This window comes from Diceros bicornis, chromosome 17 (assembly GCF_020826845.1).
Source record: "Diceros bicornis minor isolate mBicDic1 chromosome 17, mDicBic1.mat.cur, whole genome shotgun sequence".
NCBI lineage: Eukaryota > Metazoa > Chordata > Mammalia > Perissodactyla > Rhinocerotidae > Diceros > Diceros bicornis.
This window is the reverse complement of record NC_080756.1, coordinates 20,865,309-20,892,953: the sequence shown is the minus strand read 5'-3', so window position 1 is coordinate 20,892,953 and position 27,645 is coordinate 20,865,309. Positions and strand designations below refer to the sequence as shown.

General features: G+C 37.6%; 1 protein-coding gene across 2 annotated transcripts; it reads right to left on the bottom strand.

Annotated features, from left to right (window-relative positions):
- On the bottom strand, positions 1 to 26,940 carry CCNT1 (cyclin T1). Of its 2 annotated transcripts, XM_058558381.1 has the most exons (9): positions 26,693 to 26,940; positions 24,836 to 24,917; positions 18,732 to 18,860; positions 16,054 to 16,114; positions 14,570 to 14,632; positions 12,987 to 13,032; positions 11,669 to 11,832; positions 11,436 to 11,506; positions 1 to 1,962 (listed from the first exon to the last, which is right to left on the bottom strand). In XM_058558381.1, the coding sequence occupies exons 1-9, from the start codon at positions 26,851 to 26,853 to the stop codon at positions 559 to 561; spliced, it is 2,181 nt and encodes a 726-aa protein (XP_058414364.1). In that variant the 5' UTR covers positions 26,854 to 26,940; the 3' UTR covers positions 1 to 558. The 2 variants fall into 2 exon arrangements, with proteins under 2 accessions (XP_058414364.1, XP_058414365.1); XM_058558382.1 differs by lacking the exons at positions 1 to 1,962; positions 11,669 to 11,832 and having other exon boundaries at positions 11,438 to 11,506; positions 26,693 to 26,937.
- Between the last annotated feature and the right edge of the window lie 705 nt (positions 26,941 to 27,645).

The window sequence follows — 27,645 nt, the reverse complement described above, 5'->3', positions numbered from 1 at the left end:
GGACTCAATGCTATGTATCTCATACACACAGCAAAATCCCTATCCCCTCCCCATTTATATAAAAAAACTAAACAGATAACTTACTTTCTTTAAATTATTTTTTAAAAGTCTCTTAAAAGATCTTGACGTTTAAATACTTCCTCTCTTCTGATATATTAAACACCAAAAGAATCCACAACTGTTTGATAAAACAAACCCTCCATATTTCAGTCCTGGCAAGAAGAGGGAAGATATCAACTCTAATCAACCTAATTAGGAGGTGGAAAGGCCAAGAATAGAGAAAGTATTCTTAATCCTTCACAGCTTCAACACATTCTCACCTCTCTAATACCAGTAAAAACTACAATAAAATAGTTAAATTTCTGAGGCAGCAGATATAGTAACCAAGGCCCTCTACCACCCTTCCACCTATGTCTCAATATTAATTTATTCCCTAGTCCAAGAAGGGTGACATATTTCATAAGGGAAGTAATTTTCTTAGTCCAGAATCAGTAGTTAAAAAAAGAAAAGAAAGTATGTGTTTTTAAAGAAGTTTTTTTCTCCTCTTCTTTTTCTTTTTTACTTAGGAAGGGGTGGAAGTGGTGGAGGAGGTTCTGATGGTAGAGGTGGTAGCCTGGGTTTGTCTGTATTGCCAGATCTGGAGGGCATTCCACCAGCCCGTGGATTCAGATATTCACCATAAGAATGAACATATTCAAATGCAGGGGGCTGAGTGGGCTGAACACCCTGGGCACTGAGAAGGGAGTGAAGCATATTCACAGTATCTTGATAGTCTATTGTCTGGGTTGTGTTGTGACCATTGGCCCCAGTGGGGCCTTTATCCAGTTTCATATGCGGAACTCGAGTTTTACAGCTAGGCTGTGAAAAAGGAAGGCCACTTGTGTCTGAGCTATGCCCAGGCAACTGGGCCATTGTAGGAAGAGGAGGGAAGAAATTTATGGAAGAGGGTTTAGTACTCTTGGCGATCTTGGCTGGATGATCAAACACGGCCCCTCCAGTCTCTTCAGGGGGGCCCCTTTTACGAGTAGAACTGGAAGAGGAGAAAGAACTAGACAAGCTATAGGTTTTGTGTGCTAAGGTGCTTGTCTGGCTGCTATGTTTTGGATCACCTGGCCGTTTGTTCCCAGTACCAGCTGGAAGCTGTGAGTGAGAGTGCTTGTGTGAGTGGTGATTATGATGATGATGATGATTAGATGGGTGAGTCTTGTGCTTTTCTTTGTGCTCTCGGCTCTTTGTGACACTGTCATCTACAGAATTGTGCTTGTCAGGTGCAGCATGGACTTTAATGCGCATTTTTATCTCCTCCGGTTTTGAAGAGGCAGCTTTATCTCCACTCGCCACTGGGATTCTCATTTTGAGAGCTGTTTTGTCAGCCTTTTCCAGAAAAGGCCGCTCAGGGTTTTCTGAGCCCTCTATGGGCATTTTCAGAATGACTGAAGAATGGCTATCATGGTGAGACAGGAGATTCTGCGCAGCATATGCATACTGTGACTTCACATTGGCCTCCATGTTCTCCAGTTGCCTCTTCTGGGCAGCCAACTCCTCTGCATGCTTTGCACGGTATTCTTTCAGTGACACTTTAGCTGATGGCACACTCTTACCACTCTGCTTCTGGGAAATAAACGCATTCGAACCATCCTGTTGCAAGGAATGATCAACTCCTATAAGTGCTAGATTCTCACTAGTCCGATGACCCTGAGCAGGTTCTAGTTTAAAAGGAGGTTGGGAGGACAGCCAACGCTCGCCCTGCAACATCTCCACACTGCTTAAGTTGCTGGATGACTCTTCAGTGGTTGGAAGGGAAGGCACGGTACTTGCGGTAGAAGAAGTTGACATGCTCATTAAACCTGCAATAGTTGTGTCTGAAGAGCTCTGGGAAATCATATTGAGGATTGTCTGCTCTGAAGTGTTTTCATCCGCTCCTCGGTCATCTGCTTTTGTTTTCTTGGCAGCCTGGCATGCCTAAAATGAAGCAAAGGACATCACTTCAGATAATTTATCAAATGGAAAAAACACTGAAATGAGTGGACTGTGCTTGCTTTGACACTGAGAATTTTGGATAGCCCATAAGCAAAAGGCTACTCCAACACGAGATCAATAATTATTACCAACAGGAGACATAAGATTTTTAAAAACTTCAATCAAGAGTCACACAAACAGGATCTCAAAGAGATATCTGCATTCTCATGTTCACTGCAGCATTATTCACAATACCCAAGATATGAAAGCAACCCAAGAATCCATCCGTGAATAAATGGATAAAGAAAATGAAATATTATTTAGCCTTAAAAAACGAGGAAGGGGGGCCGGCCCGGAGGCACAAGTGGTTAAGTGTGTGCACTCCACTTCGGCAGCCCAGGGTTCGCAGGTTCGGATCCCAGGCGTGCACCTACGCACTGCTTGTTAGGCCATGCTGTGGCGGCGTCCCATATAAAAAACAAAAGTAGAGGAAGATGGGCAGGGATGTTAGCCCAGGGCCAATCTTCCTCAAGAAAAAAGGGGAGGGGTGGCATCGGACGTTAGCTCAGGGCTAGTCCTCCTCACAAAACAAAAAAACAAAAAACAAAACAAGACAAAAAAACAGGGAGGGGCCAGCCTGGTGGCGTAGTGGTTAAGTTCACACACTCCGCTTTGGTGGCCTAAGGTTCGCAGGTTCGAATCCTGGGCACAGACCAACACTGCTCATCAAGCCATGCTGTGGTGGCATCCCACACATAAAATAGAGGAAGACTGGCACAGATGTTAGCTCAGAGCCAATCTTCCTCAGCAAAAAGAGGAAGATTGGCAACAGATGTTAGCTCAAGGCCAATCTTCCTCACCAAACAAAAAACAAAAAAAAAAGGAGGAGAAGGATTCTGGGAAGATGGCAGAGTAGGAAGCACCAGGAACCTATCTCCCTACCCAGACAAATGCACTGGCAGAATCTGTCTGAACTAACTATTTTGAAATTCCAGAGTCTTTTGAAGGCTCGCAACTTCCAGGGTAAGCCTTAGACAATCAATTGGGGTTAATTTTCATCAATTTCAGCTCTCAGAACAGTAGCAACTACCACCCCCCCCACCCCCAGCCATGTAGCAGGCAGCTATGCATCTATTCCTAGAGCAGCGTGCCCATAGCCTGGGGGAGCCACAGTGGGCAAAAAGGACTCTAGCCTCCAAATATTGGGAATCTGTGCTCTGATTGCTGCTGCTTCTGATCACAGTGGTACAGACAAAGAGGCAGGCAGCCATTGTTGTTGCACCTCACTCCACTGTTGCAAGCCCCTCCCTCTCTGGCTGAAGTGACTTTCAGGGGATTGAAAGGGCCAACACCCCTCCTCCCCTGCTTCATTTTTTGCTTTTTTCCCTTTTGGGAGCCAGACATTAAAGAATAGGACATTCAAAAACAACTGCATATACTGTGAAAATTTAAAAATGACCACACATGTCCAGGGAAAGACTCAGAAAAGACCTGAGAAGACTTTAAGTTTATACCTCAGGCTGATCTTCAGCACAGAGCGACCCTACAAAATCAACTCCCCACCCTGCCAAATAAACAAAAACAATAACATAAAACAGCAAACCCTGGGGAAGGGAGAGAATCTGATTTCCCAAGTTACTACGTTATTAATTTGTCCAGTGTTTACCAAAAGATCACAAGGTATATAAAGAAACAGGAAAGTATGGCCCATTCAAAGGAAAAAATAAATCAACAGAAACTGTCCCTGAAAAACACCTGATAGCAGATCTACTAGACAAAGACTTTAAAAATAACTCCCTTAAAGATACTCAAAGAATTAAAAGAAGATGTGGGGAAAGTCAAGAAAATGATGTGTGATCAAAATGGAAATATCAATAAAGAGATAGAAAACCTAAAAAGAAACCAAAAAGAAATCCTGGAGCTGAAAAATACAATAACTGAAATGAAAAATGCACTAGAGGGATTCAAAGGCAGATTTGAGCAGGCAGAAGAAAGGATCAGCAAACTTGATGAGTGGATAATGGAAATTACTGAGTCTGAGGAACAGAAGAAAAGAGACTGAAGCAAGTGAACAGAGCCTAAGGGACCTATGGGACATCATCAAGTGGACCACCATATATATGCACTGTGGGAGTTCCAGAAGGAGAAAAGATAGAGAATGCGACAGAGAGAATATCTGAAGAAATAGTGGCTGAAACCTTCCCAAATTTGATGAGACATGAATATAAACACCTAAGAGGCTCAACGAACTCCCAGCAAGAAGAACTCAAAAGAGACTCACACCGAGACACATCACAGATCTTCCTTGACTTATGATGGGGTTACGACTTGATAAACCCATCCTAAGTTGAAAATATCCTAAGTCAAAAATGCATCTAACACACCTAACCTACCAAACATCATAGCTTAACTTATCCTACCTTAAACGTGCTCAAAACAATTATATTAGTCTACAATTGGGCAAAATCATTAACACAAAGTCTATTTTATAATAGTGTTGAATATCTCATGTAATTTATTGAAGACTGCACAGAAAGTGAAAAACACAATGGCTATATGGGTACAGAATAGTTTTAAGTGTATGAGTTGTTTACCCTCATGATCACGTGGCTGACTGGGAGTTGCAGCTCGCTCCTGCTGCCCAGCATCATAAGAAAGTATCGTACTGCCTATCACTAGCCCAGGAAAAAATCAAAACTTGAAGTACTGTTTCTACTGAATGCATATTGCTTTCACACCACTGTAAAGTCGAAAAATTGTAAGTCGAACCATTGTTAAGTCGGAGACCATCTATATAATCAAACTTTCAAAAGCCAAGACAGAGAATCTTGAAAGCAGCAAGAGAGAAGCAAATCATCACATACAAGAGATCCTCAATAAGATCATGAGATTTCTCATCAGAAACTTTGGAGGCCAGTAGACAGTGAGCCGATACATTCTAAGTGCTAAAAGAGAAAAACTGTCAACTAAGTATCCTATATCCAGCAAAAATGTCCTTCAAAAAAGTGAGGGAGAAATTAAGACATTTCTAGATAAATAAAAGCTGAGGGAGTTCATGACCACTAGACCAGTCATATAAGAAATGCTCAAGGGAGTCTTCTAAGGTGAAATGAAAGGAGACTAAACAGTAACTTGAAGCTATATGGAGAAATAGAGATCTCAATAAAGGTAAATACATGGGCAATTACAAAGGCTAGTATTATTGTAACAATGATTTGTAACTGTGCTTTTTGTTTTCTACAAGATTTAAGAGACTAACATATTTTAAGGAAAAAAAATTATTAGTGTAAAGCCAAGTATTACTTTAACTTCGATTTATAACTCCAAATCTCATTTTCTATTATTTATTCTATTTCTTATTTTCATTAGTTTAAGAGCCTAATGCATTTAAAAGAATTATTAGTTTACGTTTTGGGACACTCAAGGTATAAAGATATAATTTTGTGACACTGACAACCAAAAGGGGTGAGGAAGCAGCTGTAAAGGCCTTTCATATGTTACTGAAGTTAAACTAGTATAAATTCAAAGTAGAGTATTATAACTTTAGGATATTAAATGTAATCCCCATGGTAACCACAAAGAAAACAGCTGTAGAATATACAAAAAAGGAAAATGTGACAGGAATTTAAAATTTTCACTATGAAAAATTAACTAAACAGAAAAGACGACAGTGATGCAGGCAACAAGGGACAAAAAAGCTATAAGGCATATAAAGAAACAAATAGCATAATGACAGAAGTAAATCCCTTCTTGTAAATCCCTCCTTATCTGTAATTACTTTAAGTGTAAATGGATTACACTCTGAATGAAAAGACAGAAAGAAAACATTGGTAGAATGGATAAAAACACATGATCCAACTATATGGTGTCTACAAGCAACTGAGATCCAAAGACCCAAACAGGTTGAAAGTGAAAGGATGGAAAAAAGATAAACCACGCAAACAGTAACCAATGAGAGAAGAGGTGGCTACATTTATATCAGACAAAATCACCCATAAATCAAAAAAGGTTTCAAGAGTCAAAGAAGGACATTATACATTAACAAAAGACTCGATACATCAATAAGATATAACAATTATAAACATTTACATACCTAATGACAGGCCATCAAAATATATGAAGCAAAACATGACAGAATTGAAGGGAGAAATAGACAGTTTTACAGCAATAGTTGTGAATGGAGCAATACCCCATTCACAATAATAAACAGAACCACCAGACAGAAGATAGGTAAATAGAGGACTTAACAAATAAACCAACTAGATCTAACAAACATATACAGAACATTCTACCCAACAATAGCAGCATACACATTCTTCTCAAGTGCAGAGGGGACACTTTCCAGGATAGACCATATGTTAGGCCACAAACTAAGTCTCAAGAGATTTTAAAAGATATCATACAAAGTATCTTTTCTGACCACAGCAGGATAAAGTTAGAAATCAATAACAAAAGATAAATTGGAAAATTCACCAAATTGGAGAAATTAAACAACCCATTCTTAAACAACCAATAGATCAAAGAAGACATCAAAAGGGAAATCAAAAACTACTTAGAGACAAATGAAAACGAAAACACAGCATATCAAAATTTATGGGACACAGTGAAAGTGGTGCTAAGGGAGAAATTTACAGCTATAAATGCTTACATTAAAAAATAAGAAAGATCTCAAAGTAACTAACTTTACAACTTAAGGAACCAGAAAAAGAACAAACTAAATCCAAAGCAAGGAGAAGGAAAGATATAATAAAGATTAGAGCAGAGGTAAACAAAACAGAAAAATAGAGAAAAATCAATGAAACAAAAAGTTAGTTCTTTGAGAAGATCAACAAAATTGACAAACTTTTAGCTGGATGGACTAAGGAAAAAAGAGAGGAGACAAACTACTAAACTCAGAAATAAGAGAGACACTGCTACTGATTCTGCACAAACAAGGATTATAAGAGGAGTGCTATGAACAATTGTACGTCAACAAATTGGATAACCTAGATGAAATGGACAAATTCCTAGAAACACAAAACCTATCAAGACTAAATCATGAAGAAATAGAAAATCGCAATAGACTTATAACTAGTAAGGAGACTGAATCAATAATCAAAAATCTCCCAACCAAGATAAGCCCTTCACTTAATCCTATCGAACATTTAAAGAAGTAATACTAATCCTTTTCAAACTTTCCCAAAAATCTGAAGAGGAGGGAACACTTCCCAACTCATTTTATGAGGCCAGCATTACCCTAATACCAAAGCCAGACAAAGACACTACAGGAAAAGAAAATTATAGACCAATATCCCTTATGGCCATTGATGCAAAAATCCTCAATAAAAAAATACTAGCAAATTGAATTCAACAGCATATTAAAAGGATCATACACCATGACTAAGTCACATTTATTCCTGGAATGCAAGGATGGTTCAACATACGAAAATCAATCCATGTAATACGCCACACAAACATAATGAAGGAAAAAACCACATGATCCTCTCAACTGATGCAGAAAAAGCATTTGACAAAATTCAACACTTTCAGGATAAAAACACTCAACAAACTAGGAATCTAAGGAAATTACCTCAACATAATAAAAGCCATATATGAAAAACCGACAGCAAACATCATACTCAATGGTGCAAAACTGAAAGCTTTCTCTAAGATCAGGAACAAAGCAAGGAGGCTCATTTTCACGACTTCAACATAGTACTGGAAGTTCTCATCAGAGCAATTAGGCAAGAAAAAGAAATAAAAGGCATCCAAATTGGAAAAGAAGAAGTAAAACTATCTCTGTTTGCAGATATGATCTTATATGGAGAAAACCTTAAAGATTATACCAAAAAGAAGTTAGAATTAATCAATGAATTCAGCAAAGTGAGCAAAATACAAAGTCAACACACAAAATTCAGTTGCATTTCTATATGCAAACAATGAACAATCTGAAAAGGAAATCATCAAAACATTTCTACTTATAATAGTATCAAAAAGAATAAAATAATTAGCAATTAACTTAACCAAGGAGGTGAAAGTCATGTACAATGAAACCTGAAAAACACTGCTGAAAGAAATTAAATACAACATAAATGGAAACTCATTTCATGTTCTGGATTCAAAGACTTAATATTGTTAAAATGTGACTACTACCCAAAGTGACCTATAGATTCAATGCAGTCTCTATCAAAATCTCAATGACATTTTTTAGAGAAATAGAAAAACTCATCCTAAGGAATCTCAAGGGACCTTGAATAACAAAACAATCTTGAAAATAAAGAACAAAACTGGAGGACTCACACTTCCTGATTTCAGAACTTACTACAGAGCTACAGTAATCAAAACAGTGTGGTACTGGCGTAAAGACAAGCATACAGATAAGTGGAATAGAATAGAGAGCCCAGAAATAAACCCTTGCATATATGGTTAACTGATCTTTGACAAGGGTGCCAAGAATATTCAATGGAGAAGGGACAGTCTTTTCAACAAATGGTGCTGGGAAAAGTGGATATCCACATGCAAAAGAATGAAGTTGAACCCTTACCTAAAACCATATACAAAAATTAACTCAAAATGGATAAAGGACTTAAATGTAAGACCCACAAAAATAAAATTCATAGAAGAAAACATAAGACAAAAGCTTCACCACATTGGATTTAGCAATGATTTCTTGGATATCAGACCAAAGAAGAGATAACAAAAAAAAAAAAAACAGGACAATTTGGACTTCATGAAAATGTAAAAATTTTGTGCATCAAAAGACATTATCCAGAGTAAAAAGGCAACTCACAGAAGGGAAGAAAATATTTGCAAATCATATATCTGATAAGGGATTAATATCCAGAATATATGGAGAACTCCTAAAACTCAACCAAAAAAAAAACCAAACAACCCAATTAAAACATGGACAAAGGACTTGAATGAATAGACATTTCTCCAAAGATAAACAAATGGCCAATAAGCACATGAAAAGATGCTTGACACCATTATCAGGGAAATGCAAATCAAAACTAGAATGAGATACCACCTCATATCCATTAGGATGGCTACTATCAAAAAAATAAAACAAGTGTTGGCAAGGATGTGAAGAAAATGAACTCTTATGCACTGTTGGTGAGAACGAAAATGGTATAGCCACTATGAAAAACAGTGTAGTAGTTCCTCAACAAATTAAAAATAGAACTACCGTATGATCCAGCAATTCCATTCCTAGGTACATACTCAAAAGAACCAAAAGCAGGGTTTTGAAGAGATATTTGTACAACCGTGTTCACAGCAGCATTATTCACAATAGCTAAAAGGTGGAAGCAAGCCAAGTCTCCATCAACAGAAGAATGGATAAACAAAATGTGGCATATACATACAATAGCATATTATTCAACCTTTAAAAGGAATGAAATTCTACAATATGCTAAAACATTGATGAACCTTGAGGACACCAAGCTAATTGAAATAAGCCAGTCCGAAAAAGACAAATTCTGTATGATTCCATTTATATAAAGTACTTTAGAGTAGCCGAAATTATAAAAACAGAAAATACACAGGGCCGGCCCTGTGGCGTAGCGGTTAAGTGCACGCGCTGCGCTGCTGGCAGCCGGGGTTCGGATCCCGGGAGCGCACCGATGCACCACTTGTCAGGCCATGCTGTGGCAGCGTCCCATATAAAGTAGAGGAAGATGGGCACAGATGTTAGCCCAGGGCCAGTCTTCCTCAGCAAAAAGAGGAGGATTGGCATGGATGTTAGCTCAGAGCTGATCTTCCTCACAAAAAAAAAAAAAAAAGAAAGAAAGAAAATACAATAGTGGTTGCCAGGGACTGGGGTCAGGGGAAATGGAGAGTTATTGTTTAATGGGCACAGAGTTTCAGTTTTACAAGATGAAAAGAGTTATGGGGATAGATGGTAAAGATGGCAGTACAACAATATGAATATATTTAATACCACTGAACTGTACACTTAAAACGGTTAAGATGGTAAACTTTATGTTATTTGTATTTTACCACAATTGAAAAAAAAGAGGAGGAGGAAATCCCGACATTCACAACAACACAGACAAACCTGGGGGATCTTTTGCTAAGAGAAATAAGCCAGACACAGAAAGACAAATACTGCATGGTGTCACTTATATGAGTAATCTAAAATAGTGAAAACTCATATAGGCAGAGAGAACAGTGGTTGCCAGAGTCTGGGGAGCAGAGGGAAAGAGGACTATTAGTCAAAGGATACAAAGTTTCAGTTATATAAGATGAATGAGTCCTAGAGATCTACTGTACAGCACAGTGCCTACACAGTTAACAATATAGCACTGTATACTTAATCCTTCTCAGCCTTTTCACTAAGATCAAGTGTAGCACTGCATACTTAAAAATTTGCTTAAGTGTTCTATGATTAAAAAAAAAAAAAGTCACAGTACTCTATACCAATGATAGAAGGCAATAAAAAAAATGAAGTTGTGCATATCTAAAATTCATTCATGAACTTCTACGCCTTATAACTGCTTATGATTGCAGCTGGTCCAAAAGCAAACCCTAGAAATTTTGGTAAGATTTTATACGAAAGTAAAAGATGACCGATGTGCTCTCAAGTCTCCTTTGAACCCTAGGTAATTGTCTGCAACTCAACTCAGGGGAATGAAATTAAGCTTATCAGTCTGGATACCTGAGAAATGCAGGGAACATTTTTTTTGTGTGTGTGAGGAAGATCAGCCCTGAACTGACATCCGTGCTAATCCTCCTCTTTTTGCTGAGGAAGACCAGCTCTGAACTAACATCTATTGCCAATCCTCCTCCTTTTTTTTTTCCCCAAAGCCCCAATAGGTAGCTGCATGTCATAGCTGCACATCCCTCTAGTTGCTGTATGTGGGACGCAGCCTCAGCATGGCCAGACAAGCGGTGCGTCGGTGCGCGCCTGGGATCCGAACCCAGGCTGCCAGTAGCAGAGCGCGAGCACTTAACCGCTAAGCCACGGGGCCAGCCCGAGGGAACATTTTTAAACAAAGTGACACTGAAAAAAAAAAGGAATGATTCCATTATTCATAATTAAGAGTTTGAAAAATATGTGAAATACAACCTTAAACTGCAATCTATATAAAAATAAAATTCTTAAGTCCATTTAAAAAAGCGGGTAATGTCAAAAGCAAAATTATGATACCAGCTCTAACCCTGTAACTGTATCTTTCCTCTACCAGAAGCCAACACTCTGTGACTCAAAGAAGCCACATTTTTTCCTTAACAGTCTCCACACAGAAAATACTCAACCAAAGTTGCTGACCAAATGGTTTATATCACAAGAGTTGCAAAACACAAAACAAATCCTGCTATCACCTACAGGCCTTGACTTCTGGGCCAGTATCCAAGTTATGAAGTTGAAGTCAGGATTATTGCATAACTACAAAAAGAGAAATTCCAAACCTAGGGTGCATATCCAATTCTAGTGTATTCACCAGCACAGTCAACGAAGAAAATGATTTGTTCCACAAGCTGACAGTAATAATTCTTACCCTCCAATTCCGAATTCGTTTGAGCCTGTTGGGGGTTTTCTCCAGAATCTGCAGAAATTCATGTGTCAGTTCTACAAATGAAATAGAACATTTAAGAAAAACTCAGAGAGGCAAAAGTAATGAAACAAGAATAACCTCAACTAACTATTTTCATCTGAATCATGTCACCTTTGGCCAGATATGTGACAGATCAAGAGCAAGTGCTTTTCAAGGTCCCTTACTCTAAAACTTACCATCTAAAAGTTCCAGGGTCACAGTGGCGTCAACATACTCCCACCAGTGCTTCCCATCAGTTGAGACTGGGATCTCCCAGTTGGACCACTTGCAAGCCAGATGAATGCAGACACAGGCCACCACAGGAGGTGTGTACTGCAGGCTAAATGTGGTCAAATGCAGGCTGACATCAAAGGGAAGGAAACAAGAGAGTGTCATGAGCTCTCAATTCTGAACCCAAGTTAAAACTCTCCATTAATTAAAAAAAAAGTTTAAAAAAACACTGGAGAGCAAGAAGGGCAAGAAATATCCAGTGCTCTGGTCCAGCACTCAACATGCTTTTCCATTAACCCACCTGCTCGGTAACAACATTTCTAAATTTTTTGACTACATATCATTCAATCCACACACTGACAAAGGACCAAAAAAAAAAACCAAAAAATAAAAATAAAACAGTCTGAGTACTCAGTTTTTAAAACAAAGATCAATTATCCTGAGAATAAGTTCAAAACTTAAGGAAAATTGTAGGATTTTTGATATGTATAATCCCTAAATCAAATACTTAAGGAAATACCCTAAAAATTATCTCGTCTCTTGCCAATCACAGGTCTGGTCTATTTAAAATAACTAACAGACAATCACTCTTTCAAGTGTGAATATGCTTGAGTGATGGTTTATTTAAAAATTTTCTCTTATCAGGCTATAAAAATGAACTTCTTCATCCTGACAGTCATTAGGAGTACCTTTGCTTTCCATGAACAACCAACAGATTGGAAATGAGAATGAGCAAATCATTTGGTAATACAAGTTATGTACTAATAATTTTTTTCTTTAAAAAGGGAAGAAGAAAGAAATAGTATTACAACTCTTTCCACATATACATGCCTATTTATCTGGGAGAGGGGGAAGAAAAGGGAGTCTTTTAAAATATCATAATTATTGCAGCATCCTCCAAATTAGATTTTTAGTCACTATCAATGAACCTTAAGTTTACCCAAACTTTCAGAACTATGCTCTTGGATATTTTTAAGCCAAGTTAACATATGCAGAATTAAGCAGGCTATCAAACAATCAGTACTATATAATTACATCAACTTAGCAAATTAAAAAAGCACCATGGAAATTTAAGGTACAACATGAAAACTGTACAGAAAAATCAACATTTACCAGAGAATTACCTATAATACGCTGTATCAAAGATCCATGCCTGGGTCTCTGGGTTCTAGTTTACTAGATGCCAGACCTGACAACTTTCCATATACCCCTCAAAAAGTGACAATTCCAACCCAAGTAAAGTTCTATCCCAAAAACAGAAGGGAAAAATATTAAAATATAAACCTGTTGGTTGCCATGAAGTAAGAAGTCTGTGCTAAGTCCTTGCTTGCTAAAAAAAAAAAAAAAGTGGGGGGGGGGGGAGGGGGAAATGTTATTAGTTCCATTCATTCTCAACAATTATTTAGTAAGCATTTAATATTTGCAAAGTAGAGACTATAGTGGTGAATGAGGCAGACGTGGTCCTTGACCACCTGATGTTTACATTCTACCAAAGGAAACAGATTAGCAATTTTTAATTATAATAATTAATGCTGCTTCCAGACATAGGGACTCAAGCTTTATTCTGCACACCAAGTATCTGGGCGACTTGTTTAAAACACAATTTCCGGGCGTCCTCCCTAGAATTTGACTCAATATGTTTGGAGAAGGATGGAAGCACTTTTAACAAGTAACCCAGAGATTCTGATGCAAGGGTTCACTGAGAAATACTGCACTAGGAAATGAACTAATTTAGAGGCAAGACCAGATCCAGCAGACCTTGATACAGTTGGGAAAAACGATTTTTGGTAAAAAAAAAAAAAAAAAAAAATTAAGAGTTTTAAATTGAGTAGCCTGTGATTTAATCCCCAAATCATCAAATAAATTATTTAATATATTACAGTGAAGGAAAAAAAAAAACCACATTCCTCCTTCCAAAAAAAACTGCTCTCGGTGACAAAGCAAATTTTAATCTTCCTTAGATTAAACATTCATATATATCCATCTCTGTTTAACCCTATCGTTGCTCAATGTAAACCTTTTAACGCTTTCAAAATATAAAAAACTCCAGGAAACCTCCGGGGATTTTCAGTTGAAACACACATTAGCGAAATACAAAATAAGGCCAATCATCAGTTTAGTCCACAAAACTATAAAAGGCACATAAATGCACGACGATGTGCAGATATTCTTTTTTTTTTTTTTTTCCCCCAAAGTCCCAGTAGATAGTTGTATGTCATAGATGCACATCCTAGTTGCTGCATGTGGGACGCGGCCTCAGCATGGCCGGAGAAGCGGTGCATTGGTGCGCGCCCGGGATCCGAACCTGGGCCGCCAGCAGCGGAGTGCGTGCACTTAACCACTAAACCACAGGGCCGGCCCTAGATATTCTTGACATTACTATTTAAACTAAATAAGAGGAACTAGGTTGCATGCAACTATAGCTACTAAAGTTAAATTAGAATAAATACAAAGTCTTGCCAAGGGATTGTCAATCACGGAAATAAGTTCAAATAAATTCTGGATGATCCTCTGGGTGGCCTTTAAGAACATCTGGGACAAGTAACCCTAGAATCAGAGTAAGATCACCCACTCCCAAGACATCCTTAAAATTGCTGGTAGCTATTTATGATTTGGTGACTTTTCCAGTTTTGACAAACATCCTCAAGAAGCTAACTCTCTTTAACTGGCAATCAACTGAAAACATTAATTTATAAGAGCCCAACAGAAAAACCTCAAGTCAGAACCACTCATTTTGATTTAAGCCAGGAAGCTCTTTCAATTTAACTTTGGCCAAAGCAGCTATGTTATGCATTTATCTACAGCAAATCTTAGCCTTTAAATGGTAAAACAATTTAAGACAACCGTCTCAAGCTGAGATTCCTTACCTCGAACAAGCTGAGTGCACTTTACCACATGTGTATGTGGGTGATCAATTGTTAGTTCAAAGCCTAAAAAAAAATAACTAGTTAAAAAACTAAAGATACTAGAGACATTTTATATGTCTTTTATCTGAGTCATCACTAAAGGCCTCTCTCATTTTCCTGTCCCAAAACTGCTGTTCAGAGGCTAAGAGTCACACAAAGTATGCAGCATGCTCTTTTCTAAGACACATTATCTCCAAAGCTGCTTATATTTTGAGCTAGAAGGTACCTCTAAGATAATAAAGTTAATGCAGTTTCAAGACCCCTGAAGAACCAATCACCTCCAAACACAAAACACTTTTTTACGGACAACAGAATATAATATACAGTTGGAAGAAGCAGTCACTCAAGTGATGATTATCTTCTGAAGTTTAACCTTGAGAAAACATTTTAAAATCTATTCCCCTCTTACCTCAGTTTTGTTCCTTCTCATCATCTCAATTACAATAGGTACCGATCATTTTATCCAACTCCAAATGGTCTTTACCAAAATTACTTAAGAAGGATCAGTCTATCTATAAAAATTTTTGAGGTTCTCTTTTTGCATGTGTAAATAAAATTTTCCAGATAAAAGTAAAGAAATTCTATTGAGAAATTTTCATGACGTAAATTATTCTAAAAGGATAATTGATTCTTGCAAATTAGATCTTACTGGTTTCCATGTTAAAATATTAATAAAAATTTATTCCATCAGAAAAATATCATTGTCACCTAAAATATGGTTACCTTGAAGATAATTTATTTAAAGTAAAAAGTTAATTAGCAGAAATTAACTTCAGAGATAAACTTCCAAGAACTCACTGTGTGTGTACACATATGCAATAAAATATACCTGTACCAGTAACTTTCCCACATAACTCAAGAAATCCTCCCCTACTCAGACAAGAGAAAAATGATAGTTCAAAAGAACTAGAAAAAAAACTTTATTTTCCATACTTGCTAAGCTTTTAAAGGCAGTCTCTCTGATAAAAATAATAATAGATACTAAGAGAACATCATTAGGGTTGCCCATCACCCGCTATAGCTTGAATTCCTCCACTTTCACTCTGCTGTTCTGAACACTGACTACTAATTTTAAAAACAAATGCTGTTATCTAAATGTAAGAACAAACAGACTATAAAAACCCATGAAAGGAAAAAATCCTTTAGATAGTTTCTGCCGTTATTTATCAGAAAGTTAAAAACTGCCAAACCTTAAAGAGCAAATCATGAATCATAGAATGAAAAGAAAAAAAAAGCTGCTAACTGCTATTTCAAAGGTCAGCTGTGCCTGCATTCTTTCTACGGTAGAAGACCAGGGTTAAACGCTGACCTCTACAACCTCTATAATTTGCAAAAACCTTCCCAAGAGATTTTCTTCCTATTTCCTACTTTGCAAATTTTAAAATCATATCATTACATGCATTACATACACATTTCTTTAATGTTTTAAAGGAAAATAAACTTACCTAAAGTCTGCAGAATAATGCTTTCTAATATCACCAGATCTTGAACTTGTTGCAGGTAAGCCTGCAGGTAAGAAGACACATAAATTATTCCCCAAAAAAGCACAATCTATAAAGTGTAAGCAATTCTAACAACCCCTCCCAGGGAAACCAAAGCCACAAAAGACAGGGGTGGAGTTATGAGGTAGGGTAGGAAGTGAAATTAATTCTTATCCCTATTCAGTACAGATTCTCCTTTTAAAAGAAAAAAAAAAGCAGTATACTGAGAAAGAACACTTTCTTCTTAAATGGCTACAGAAAAAGCACATGACACTTGGTTCATTTTCAGACTGACATTTTAGGTTTTAAAGTTTATGCAATGTAGACACAAGAAAATTAAAAATACATCTTTTTCCACTATGATCAAAATATATTTGCAGAGCCTTCCTACAGTACTGCAGGCAATCTCAAACATTTGACTCCTGTTAAACTTTCCCCTTTGGGGTAATGTTAGATTTCTGAAAATTCATGGAAGAGTTCAAAGGAAAAGGGAACAAAAAAAAAAATCTCTCGGATTTGTAATGGCCAACACTATAGCCAGTATCCACATATGCCTACTGAGCACTTGAAATGTAGCTAGTCTAAACTGAAATGCGCTATGAATGTAGAATACACACTGGATTTTGAAGACTTAGTTAAAATAATAATAATGTAAACTATCTCATTAATAATGTTTTAATATTAATCATATGCTGAAATCATAATATTAGAGGCTAAAAAATACATTATCATAATACAAAATATATTATTAAAATTAATTTCACTTTTATTTTAAATGAAGTTCAATGAAAAGGTAAAAATTTTGGAGGCCAGCCCCGTGGCTTAGCGGTTAAGTGCACGCGCTCCGCTACTGGCGGCCCGGGTTCGGATCCCAAGCACGCACCGACACACTGCTTCTCCAGCCATGCTGAGGCCGCGTCCCACACACAGCAACTAGAAGGATGTGCAACTATGATGTACAACTATCTACTGGGGCTTTGGGGGAAAAAAAAGCAGGAGGATTGGCAATAGATGTTAGCTCAGAGCCGGTCTTCCTCAGCAAAAAGAGGAGGCTTAGCATGGATGTTTGCTCAGGGCTGATCTTCCAAATAAATAAAAAATAAATTAAAAATAAATTAAAAATAAATAAATAAATAAATAAATAAATAAAGGTAAAAATTTTAAATTACACATGCGACTCCTCTTATTTCCACTGGTCAGCACTGGTCTAGAACTCTAGAAGAATGCGACTTGGGCCAGGAGTTAAGAGACTTATGTTGTAGTTAACTTTCCACTTAACTTTATGATCTTGAATAAGTCCCATAAGGACTTAAACTACGCTAGATCTCCTTTCCACATAGCGAAGAAAATATCTTCCCCTAGTCACCTCATAAGGAATAGAGACTCAGATGAGAAGTTGTATAAATATATTTTACAGAAGAAAAAAAAAAGCAGGGATTATTTTTTGTTTCATTTCATTAAAATAAAATTGTTTTATTTGGTCAATTCAATGGACCAATGGCATTTAGTAGTCTCAAACCTAAATGAAAGTCCAGAGCAATAACTTGTTTTTCCAACAAGAGCTACTGGTATAGCCCAAAGAGAAAATGAAGGAAGTCAAGACACTGCTACACAAACACTTAATGCATATAACTAGGGGCTATTATCAAAACAACAACAAACTCTCCCCCAAAAAAGAACACTTTGTCCAATATGATCACAAGAATACACAATTCCATTTATCTACTTGACAAAAGATGACTCATGCATCCATTGTATGAGACTTAAATAATCAAGTAACCAAAATCCATAAATTTTTTCCAAGCACTTATAAATGTCAGACTTCTCAATTTCTCACTACTCAGCACTCCCCAATCACTTGGGGACTTCTAAGCCAAGAGAGAGTTTCCCTCCTTTCAAGAAGTCAAGGAAGGATGGAAGAAAAAAAAAGCTACATGTCCATGCATATGATAAAGGTCTGGAAGAATATCTACTGGAACTGTAATCAGCAGTATCCTCCTAGGAGGAGGAGGGGAGATAAGCTTTAACTTTTACTTTAAATGATTCTTAAATGTTTGGATACTTTTATCATGAGCGTATATAACTTTTGTAATTTCTTTACAAGTTTAAAAAAAAAAACACCACTGACAGGACTCATTTTTTAAAACTACCCATTAACAAAAATTTATCTGAAAGAATGTCCTCATAATGATATTATAGTGGTGAAAAGCTGGAAATTATCTCCTTAACAGAAAATGGTTAAAATATACATAGGTATATACGATGAAACACTATCTTAACATTTAAAGTGGACAATTAGTAAGATGGGAAAATATTTGGGATATAGTAAGAGGAAAAAAACAGGTACAAAATATATACATGTATAGCCATTCATAGAAAAGAAGCTGGAAATAATAATGGTTGACTTATGTATCTGTGGTCCAAATTATATCTAGGTGATATATTTTCTTCGTTTTTCTGCATTTTCCAATTTCTCTACAGTGAATACAATTAACTTTTGCCATAAAATTTCTATGTTTTTATTAAGGAAAACACAAACATTAAAAAGTTCCTTTAACAGCCCCCAATAGACTTCAGTAAATCAAAGTTACAAAACTAAGTTATGATTTAAGAAAAACAGATTTGTTTAGTTAATCCCCTACCTCACTCCTAGTATCAGGAAGTGATTCCTGTGGATGGAGACAAGCATGTGCTACTTTGATGACGTGTTCCAATTTTTTTGGCTGCTCCTCTACTTTAGCTGCAAGAAATAAGGCCGCTGGAGCCACAGACTGGATGGAGAGAAAATAAATCATTTATTTTTTATTTCTAGATCAACGTAGATCTAAAAAAGAACTGTCTCAAACAAAGTTCTTTGCTTACTTCAACTTCATCACTTCTTGCTTACGCTTTTTCCTCTACTTAAAATATCCTCCCCTCTTCTATCCATTGATCAGTCCACTTCTGAAAACCAATCCTTCAACAAACTATCTCTCATTAAAAGCTACCTATGCGGGCCAGCCCCGTGGCTTAGCGGTTAAGTGCACGCGCTCCACTGCTGGCGAACCAGGTTCGGATCCCGGGCGTGCACCGATACACTGCTTCTCCGGCCACGCTGAGGCCGCGTCCCACATACAGCAACTAGAAGGATGTGCAGCTATGACATACAACTATCTACTGGGGCTTTGGGGGAAAAAAATAAATAAATAAAAATTATAAAAAAAAAAAAAAAGCTCCCTATGCAAGAAGCCACTAGATGTAAATGACGGCTTTCTATTTAAAATGAGATTATTGAGTTTATATCAAAGCACTCTATATACCTTGTTGTAACGGAGTAAATTGAAATGTCCAGAACAGGCAAATCCATAGAGAGAGAAGAAAGTAGACTAGTGGTTGCCAACGGCTGGGAAGAGAGCAGGACAGGAGTGACTGCTAAGAAACGAGTTTCTTTCTGGGGTAAATGTTCTGGAATTACACTGTGGCGATGGTTACACAACTTCGCGAATATACTAAAAATCAGTGAATTACACACTTTAAAAGGATGAATTTTATTGTATTCAAATTATCTCAATTATACTTATATATGAGCAGGAGCACAAATCTTAAAAAAAGGAATCCAAAGTACAGTACTATATTCAAGAGGTTATACATAGAAGGCACTTAGAGGGAAAAAAATTCAAGCCAATACACAAGTAGAGAACAAACTCAGACACTAAACAATATAAGAGATTAGAGCAACATCATATAAATTGTAGCCTGATGATCTGGGAGACCTCAGGAAGTATAACTTCTCTTGAATCTTAACAAGTATATTTCAGTAAATCAAAGATGGTAATGGCAAGAGCTAGAATTCACCAGGAGTCAAAGAAATGCAATAAATAATTTTACAGAACTTAAATACCTATTTTGCTTTACTGAGGAGAACTGACAAGCATTCTAATACTTATTTGTATCCCGTTATACTTTGCAGAACAGATTTTTCTCCACAAATTCAATTCATAGTAACAATTCTCTTCCTTCATATTTGCTGCAGTTGTATATGCCGCTTGCTACATATAAATTCCTAGACCTTAGCATAAGGGAAGCAGAACCAGAGGAAAGCCGGCATGAACAAAGGTGTGGGGAATCAGGGCGTGCAGCACATTTTGAACACTAAACTGAGTAGTTAAATGATACAGATGATGGAATGTCGGACAAAAAAGATTAACAAGAGAGTGACGCTAAAGATTTTAGATAAAATGTAGATTAAGAAATATTTAGAAAGATTAATCCGGTGGTAGGTGGGACTAAAAGGAGGAAAGGATAGGCTACATTACAAGTTAATTTTTAAAAAAGAAAAAATTTTAATAATCCAGGCATTAGGAAATAAAGTTTAGAGTGAGCACCAGCAGTAGAAATAAAGGAAAGAAGAAACACAGGTATCACTTTGGAAAACTAACAGGGCTTCACTAAATATATGTATATGTATTTGCACAAAGAGAATAAAATTCTAATGGGATATACTCCAAAATGTTAACAGGATTATCTCTTAACAGTGGGTTATAGGGAAATCATCATTTTCTCCTTTATTTTCTGTCTTCTTTTAATTTTATGATGGCAATATATATTTATAGGGAAAGAGAAAACTAACACTATAAAAACGAACAGGACTTTATAACTGATTGGACAAAGGGGAAAAGGAAAAGGACAACTCAAAGACAATACTAAGATTTTAAGCCTACAACTTCACCTTCAAGGGGCTAAAAATATATGAAAGGAGCTAACTAAAATATGGTATACAAACAATGGCTAACAAGGCAAGATAATATCTCAGTAAATGAAATACTGCAAGAGATAAATTTTAATCAAATTTTTGTGCAATCAACCATATAAATACTCATGGCTGCTTGTGGAATCACTTACCAAGCTGGCTTATCAAAGCATTTTTTCATCAGAGGCAGTTTTTAAGAAGAATTCTTATACCAGGTAAGGGTATAAGATTTCCTCCATTTTAAAAGAACAATAATAATGCCACGTAATATTTGTTTGCTATGTGCAGGCACTTTTAAATTAATTCATTCAAATCCCATTAACTACTCTATGAGTCATTATTATAGACTCCAAAGAGATGAGAAAACTAAGGCCTATGGTAACTTGCCCAAAGCCATATAGCTAGTAAGCACTCCAGCAAGGGTTCTAAATGTAGACATGTCTGACTCCAAGAGTCCCTCCCCTTAACCAATAAGCTTGACCTCTGAGGAGTCAACTAATCAGAGTAAAATACACCCAATCAAATTTGTTAGCTATTAAAATACAATACCTGTATTTTAAAATATACAAAATACAGGGGCTGGCCCCATGGTGTAGCGGTTAAGTGCGTGCTCGGCTGCTGGCAGCCCGGGTTCAGATCCCGGGCGTGCACTGGCACAGCGCTTGTCAGGCCATGCTGTGGCGGCATCCCATATAAAGTGGAGGAAGATAGGCAAAGATGTTAGCCCAGGGCCAGTCTTCCTCAGCAAAAAGAGGGGGATTGGCATGGATGTTAGCTCAGGGCTGATCTTCCCCACCAAAAAAATAAATAAATAAAATAAAATAAAATATACAAAATACAGCATAAACACACACACACCAAGTTGCTCACCACTATTTTACATTCACTCACTGGAAAACATTAAGGACAGTACATACAGAAATTCAATTAATGAGGTTGAATTTCTTCTCACAAAGAGAGTAAATGCAATGCTAGAATTTAAGTGAAAATACACCAGCGATTTAATCATGTCTACTAAGGAAATAAAATTTATTTCACTCAAAAGGCAAGTTCTCTACCTTCTAGGGTATTGGAAATATACTGTATCTTGAGCTGAGTGGTGGTTACATATAAATAAACAATGCAAAAAGGAATCGAGTTGCACACCAGATTTTTGTTCTTTACTGTATTTTTTTTTTTTTTTTGGTGAGGAAAATCGGCCCTGAGCTAACATCTGCCAATCCTCCTCTTTTTGCTGAGGAAGACTGGCCCTGGGCTAACATCCTTGCCCATCTTCCTCCACTTTATATGGGACACCACCACAGCATGGCCTGACAAGCGGTGCGTCGGTGCACGTCCGGGTCCCGAACCAGCGAACCCCCAGGCTGCCACAGTGGAGCGCACGCACTTAACTGCTTGCGCCACCGGGCCGGCCCCGACTGTATGTTATACCTCAATAAAAATTTAAAAAGAAGAAAAGGCAAGAGCTCTAGGCTCAAAACACTATAAACAAAGAGATACCAACAAAATGAGACAAGTATTCACAACATGAGCCATACAGCTCTAACAGATAAAGAGCTCATATAAATAAGAAAATCAGAATAAAATAGGGACAAAAAAAGAATCAACAGTCAATTTTTAAGTCAACTCTTCAACCTCACTTCACAATAAGAACAATGACCAATAGGCATAAGAAACTCAACTTCACTAATTGGAGAAGAGTAAATTAAGAAAATAAGTTAAGACTCCCTCTATCTTGTTCACCACTGTATCCCCAGTGTCTAGCAAGTAGTTAAAACTTACTATTTCCTAAGTAATGAATATTTGTTGTTAGTGAGGATGGAAAGAAAAGAACCCTCTCCTACAGTGCTAGAAACAGTGGATACTGACATAATCTTTCAGTAGCGCAAATTAACAAAACAAAAATTTTAAAAATGCATATCCTTGAACACAGCAATTCCACTTACAGGAATTTATATTAAAATGGTCATATAAGTGCACTATATATGTACCAGACTATCTTATGTAACATTACTTATAATATAATAAACTAGAAACAACCCAAATATCCATTACTAGGGAGCTGGAAAAATAAATTACGGAAATTACACAAAGAAATACTCTGTGGCCATTTAAAATAATGAGAAACCAATATGAAAAAACGTCCAATATATGCTAAATGATAAAGGCAAGTTGTGTAAGAGTAGTATAGTAAGAAGTGACTTTTATACAAATACATAAATGCTAGTACATGCACAGAAAAATGTCTGGGACGCTATATGCCAAAACATTTATCAGTGGTCACCTCTGGAGGGTGGGATTACAGAGCTCCTTTCACTTTTACTATACATTTCTGTATTTTGTAAGTTTTACCATGAGTTTTTTTTCACCTTCGTAATACGAAAAAATAACATGAAAAACGCATGGGAGCTTGATAGGACATATATCGATGTCGCAACAGTGTATTAAGTCCTCTCAAATCTGAATTTAGATTCATCACAGCTAAACACTTAGAATTAACATATCAAAGGGATGATATTTTTGATCTGTTAATTCTAGAATGTGCCTAAAATCAATTCTCTAAAGAGGATCAACAACCCCAAATTTAAGAGTCATTGGATTTTGGAAAAGGTGATGGTATCCAAAAGAATCTCTCTATATTGGATAATTACCAGATCATTCATTCATTCAACAAGTTTACTGAAGGGGCCTTGCAGGATACACAGAAAAGTGAGTCTCTGTCCTTGCTAAGCTTGATACATAGGAAATAAGGAAAGACATAATGTAAAAGGTAAAAGTAGGGTAAGTATATATTAATATACATATGCATAGACTGCACAAATTGATTTGATATGTATTTCACCCTGGATTTCAAATCTTTATCATAATAAAAGAGAAAAAATGTAGAAAACTTTCAGAATTGGCAAGCTATGGACTTTCTCTTCAAATTCTGCTTTTTATCCATGACCTTCTATTGCAGAGCTATCACACAGCCTCATTAAACACTTCCCTCTCCCTTAATAAGGGTGTGCTCCCTGCAATCAGAGATAGGGTGGGGCAGGAGGTAGGGAGGCTAAGGGTAGAAGAAAGCCAAGCTGACTGGATAATCAGCAAAAATAGGGAATACTTAATCCACAAATTCAAAATATTTCCCGCACAATTACTCTCAATACCGAGTCCGCCAATATCTTACATTACAAGAGCAATATCTAGTTTCACAGATTATCCTCCTATGGCATAAAAAAAGAGCTCAAAACCCATCATCCTAAGGATAAGTCTGAAATACTTTTCCTCAAAAAAAAAAAAGGGAAATATTTGACTCACAAATCCACATGATGTGTTCATCAAGTTTAGCCCTATTAACTTGTGACTTTATTAAACAAATATAGTCTTACCTGCAACTGGGATATCACTATGCACTCGCTTCCAAGTCATTTACAATAATGTTAAATAGGACCATTTCAGGTAGCAAAACTGAAAATAGCACTATTTACAATTCTGTCCAGGAAAAAAAAATCCCTTTATTACTATTATTTTCTTTTTCCTGTCTTAAAAGTCAACCCCTAATCATCACATAATGTACCTTCCCCCTGCAACCAGTCATCAAATGGAATTTTATCAAAGGCTTTTAGAAAATCTAAATAACTTACATTCACTTGTTTTCCTGTGACCATACTATTATTTAGCATACTATTATTTAGTGTGATTCAAAAATCACACTTAAATTAAGCATAGTTTCCCCTTTAATGCTAGTCTCCCAACCCAAAAATGTTAAGTTTAGTGTTCAATAATCTATTTCTTTATTAGAGAATTTACCTCATCTAAGGATGCACTAAATCTATCAAACAACTAGCTAGACTCTTCACAGGAAAATAGGAAGGCTGGATTCAGAATAGCAGTGTGACACACCATGCAAGTGATCAACTCTAAATTCTAAACTTCAAATCCCAACTGAAAAGTTCAGTTTAGCGGTAAAGATTAACCACACAAGAAATACAAAAATCACAAGATTATACTATATAAAAAAATTATACTTACATTTCGATGGAACTGTGTAAAGGACTGAATCATGTAGAATCGATGCATGTATACGATAGCAGTGTTGATAGTCAATTGTGAACTAAAATATTCAAGTTAAGGGCCCAAAACAGCAGGCAGTACAATTCCCAAAAAATACAACCTCTATATCCTCCCAAAAGGACCATGCAGCCAAGCACAGTAGATGCTCCTAAATGAAAATCATACTTACTTCTCCAAATTAAAGAGCAAGTCTGTTTTCTTTCACTGAATTATTAACCACCAATTGACAGCACAATGCCTTACACATAACAAGTATTCAACATAAATTTGCTGAATTAATAAACAAGCAAGCTTCTCAGAACGTGTGGATCAAGAAGTAACAAAAACAAAACTATGTAAGACCTAAACCTGTCACTTGCCTACTGAAAACCCTGCAGTGGTGACCCATTAGCTCAGGATCTCTCTTCACATGATTTCCAATGACCTCCCTCAACCAGCCCCTAGGTATGTCTCCACTATCTCCTCACCTTCTAAACTGCAGCAATTAACTTTTCAGTTCCACTTGTTTCACTTCTCTCTGGCAACCAAGCCTTCTCATTCGGTGATCCCTGGGACCAGAAACACTGTGGAATGATTTGATATTCATTCCTTGGAAAGAAAAACTTTTAAACGCCTTACTTCTGAAGACCTCAAAAGACCCTGTGGGGTATACAGAGATGAGGCAGTCCCATGATGGCAACAATCTTTATAACAACATATATAAAAAGGAAAGGACTAGGATGCTAGGACGCACTGAAACAGAATTTAAAAAAAACAAGGTTTAACTCAGTACTGACTTAGGAAACAAACTGGATATCAGCAATAAAAATGCTTAGGAAACAAACTGGGTATCAGCAATAAAGAGGACACCTCTTTTGAGGCGAGCACACCTTAAGACACAAATACTACAGCCAGCAACACATTTAAAGAGAAGTTGCACCCAAGAATAATTTTTCACTTCCAGAGTGAAAAGTACTTTGAAGCTACATTAGCTTTCTCTGCTACAAAATGAGCATATTTTCTGACACATAAAAATACACGGAAAAAAAATCACTAAATTACCTCATCTTTGAAATATGAGGAAAAAGAATACACACCAGCCCTCTGAATAACTTAAAAGCCCATTATTTTGTAAACGGTTTTTAAAACATTAGATCCGTAGGTCTATGTCCCTACAAATCTAAACTGACATCCTTCCTTGCTCTGAAATTCTATAAGCTCTAACACTAACTATTATTTGAATATCTGAATGCCAAGCACTGTGTTGGGCACAAAATCAAACGCAAGTGGTATCACCCCATTTTACAGACAAGAAAACCAAGAATTCGACAGCTTTCTTAAACAGCTAGTAAATGGGAGGAACGGATTTTGAACCAAAGCTGGGGCATTAATTTCAGGCCACCCTTTGCAAAGACCTTCAGATATTGAATTTCTCAAAACTCGATTTACACACTAAGTTCAAGAGGCAGCCATCAACCGTGAAACCTCCACCAGACCCCTAGGGCATAGCGGAAAAGCAGAATCCCAAAGTCATCAGAGCAGGAAATCAGAACACACCGAAAAGCGACTAGGAAGGGCTGGTTAAAACACAAAGCCGGGAAGGATACGAATTCCCAGCAAGGTTGGTGGCACGGGTGAGCGAGCGGGAAATTAATTCCGCCTCGCTTTCCCCGCGCGAACATTGAACTTTAGCCCGCCCCACCGTCAGCTCTCCCACCCAGACATCCAGCCCCTGCCCACCCTCTTCCCGCTTCCGTCCCTGACAGAGCCTGAGGCCTGGACGCCCGAGCAAAGCGGGACTGACTCCAAGGCCGAAGGCCTAGGCCGCAAGGATACACGTTAAGACGCTGCCCCATGTCCTGGAGCAGATTGGCCGCCTGCTGGCGATAAGAAAGTTCTTTATCTGGGTCCAGACCAAAACGACGAGATGGGCTATTTTCCAGCTGTTCTCGCGTAAAATACCACCGTTTGTTGTTGTTCTTCCTCTCTCCCTCCATAGTGCTTTAATCAGAAGGCAGCGGCGGAGGCTGCAAGCACTTCCCAGCGTCACCTAAGCGGCGACCCACATCCGCTGTGCGGCAGCAACTGCAACGTGACGAACTTCCGTTAAGGGTGGACGGCTAGGTTGTGACACGCTTCCGCCGAAGAGGGCTAGTTAAAGGGTCTACTTCCGGAATGGACCTCGCGGCAACCTGTAGCCGAGTTAACAGCCAATAGGCGACCAGGAAAGGCCTTGGGTCTAGGACGCAGGCGCCAGTCATGTGACCCTTGGGAGGTAGGGTGGGATTAGACGCTTTCGTTCAAAACCACGTCACCTCCCGCGAGAACTGGGTTCAGTCTTCGCGCCCATGGCGAGGGCGCGAGGCGTCGTTTGTGGAGGGGTGAGGCGGCCGCCCAGGCGCCGCTCGGCGGCTCTTCGGAGAAGTTCGTTTGTGGTGGAGGTGGGGATGTAAAATGGGGCAGACGGAAAACTTGACAGAGAAAATAGGTGAGATTGTCAAAAACTGAAAAAAGTAATCAAAGAGAGTGGCCCTATCGTATATCGTAACATAAAGCAACTAGAAGCTCTTACATTGTTGGTACAATGTGAGTTACCCATTTGAAAAGCTGCTTTATACTATGTAGCCAAAGCCTTGAAAACGTTCCTGCGCTTCGCCACAGTGATCCAACTTAAAGGAATAAAATGAAATTAATAGTAGTAATTTTGTGTCCCAGGCACAAATACACTCTTAAATACACTACTTCATTTAATCGGCACAACTTGGTAGTAACAGTTTAATCCCCGTTTT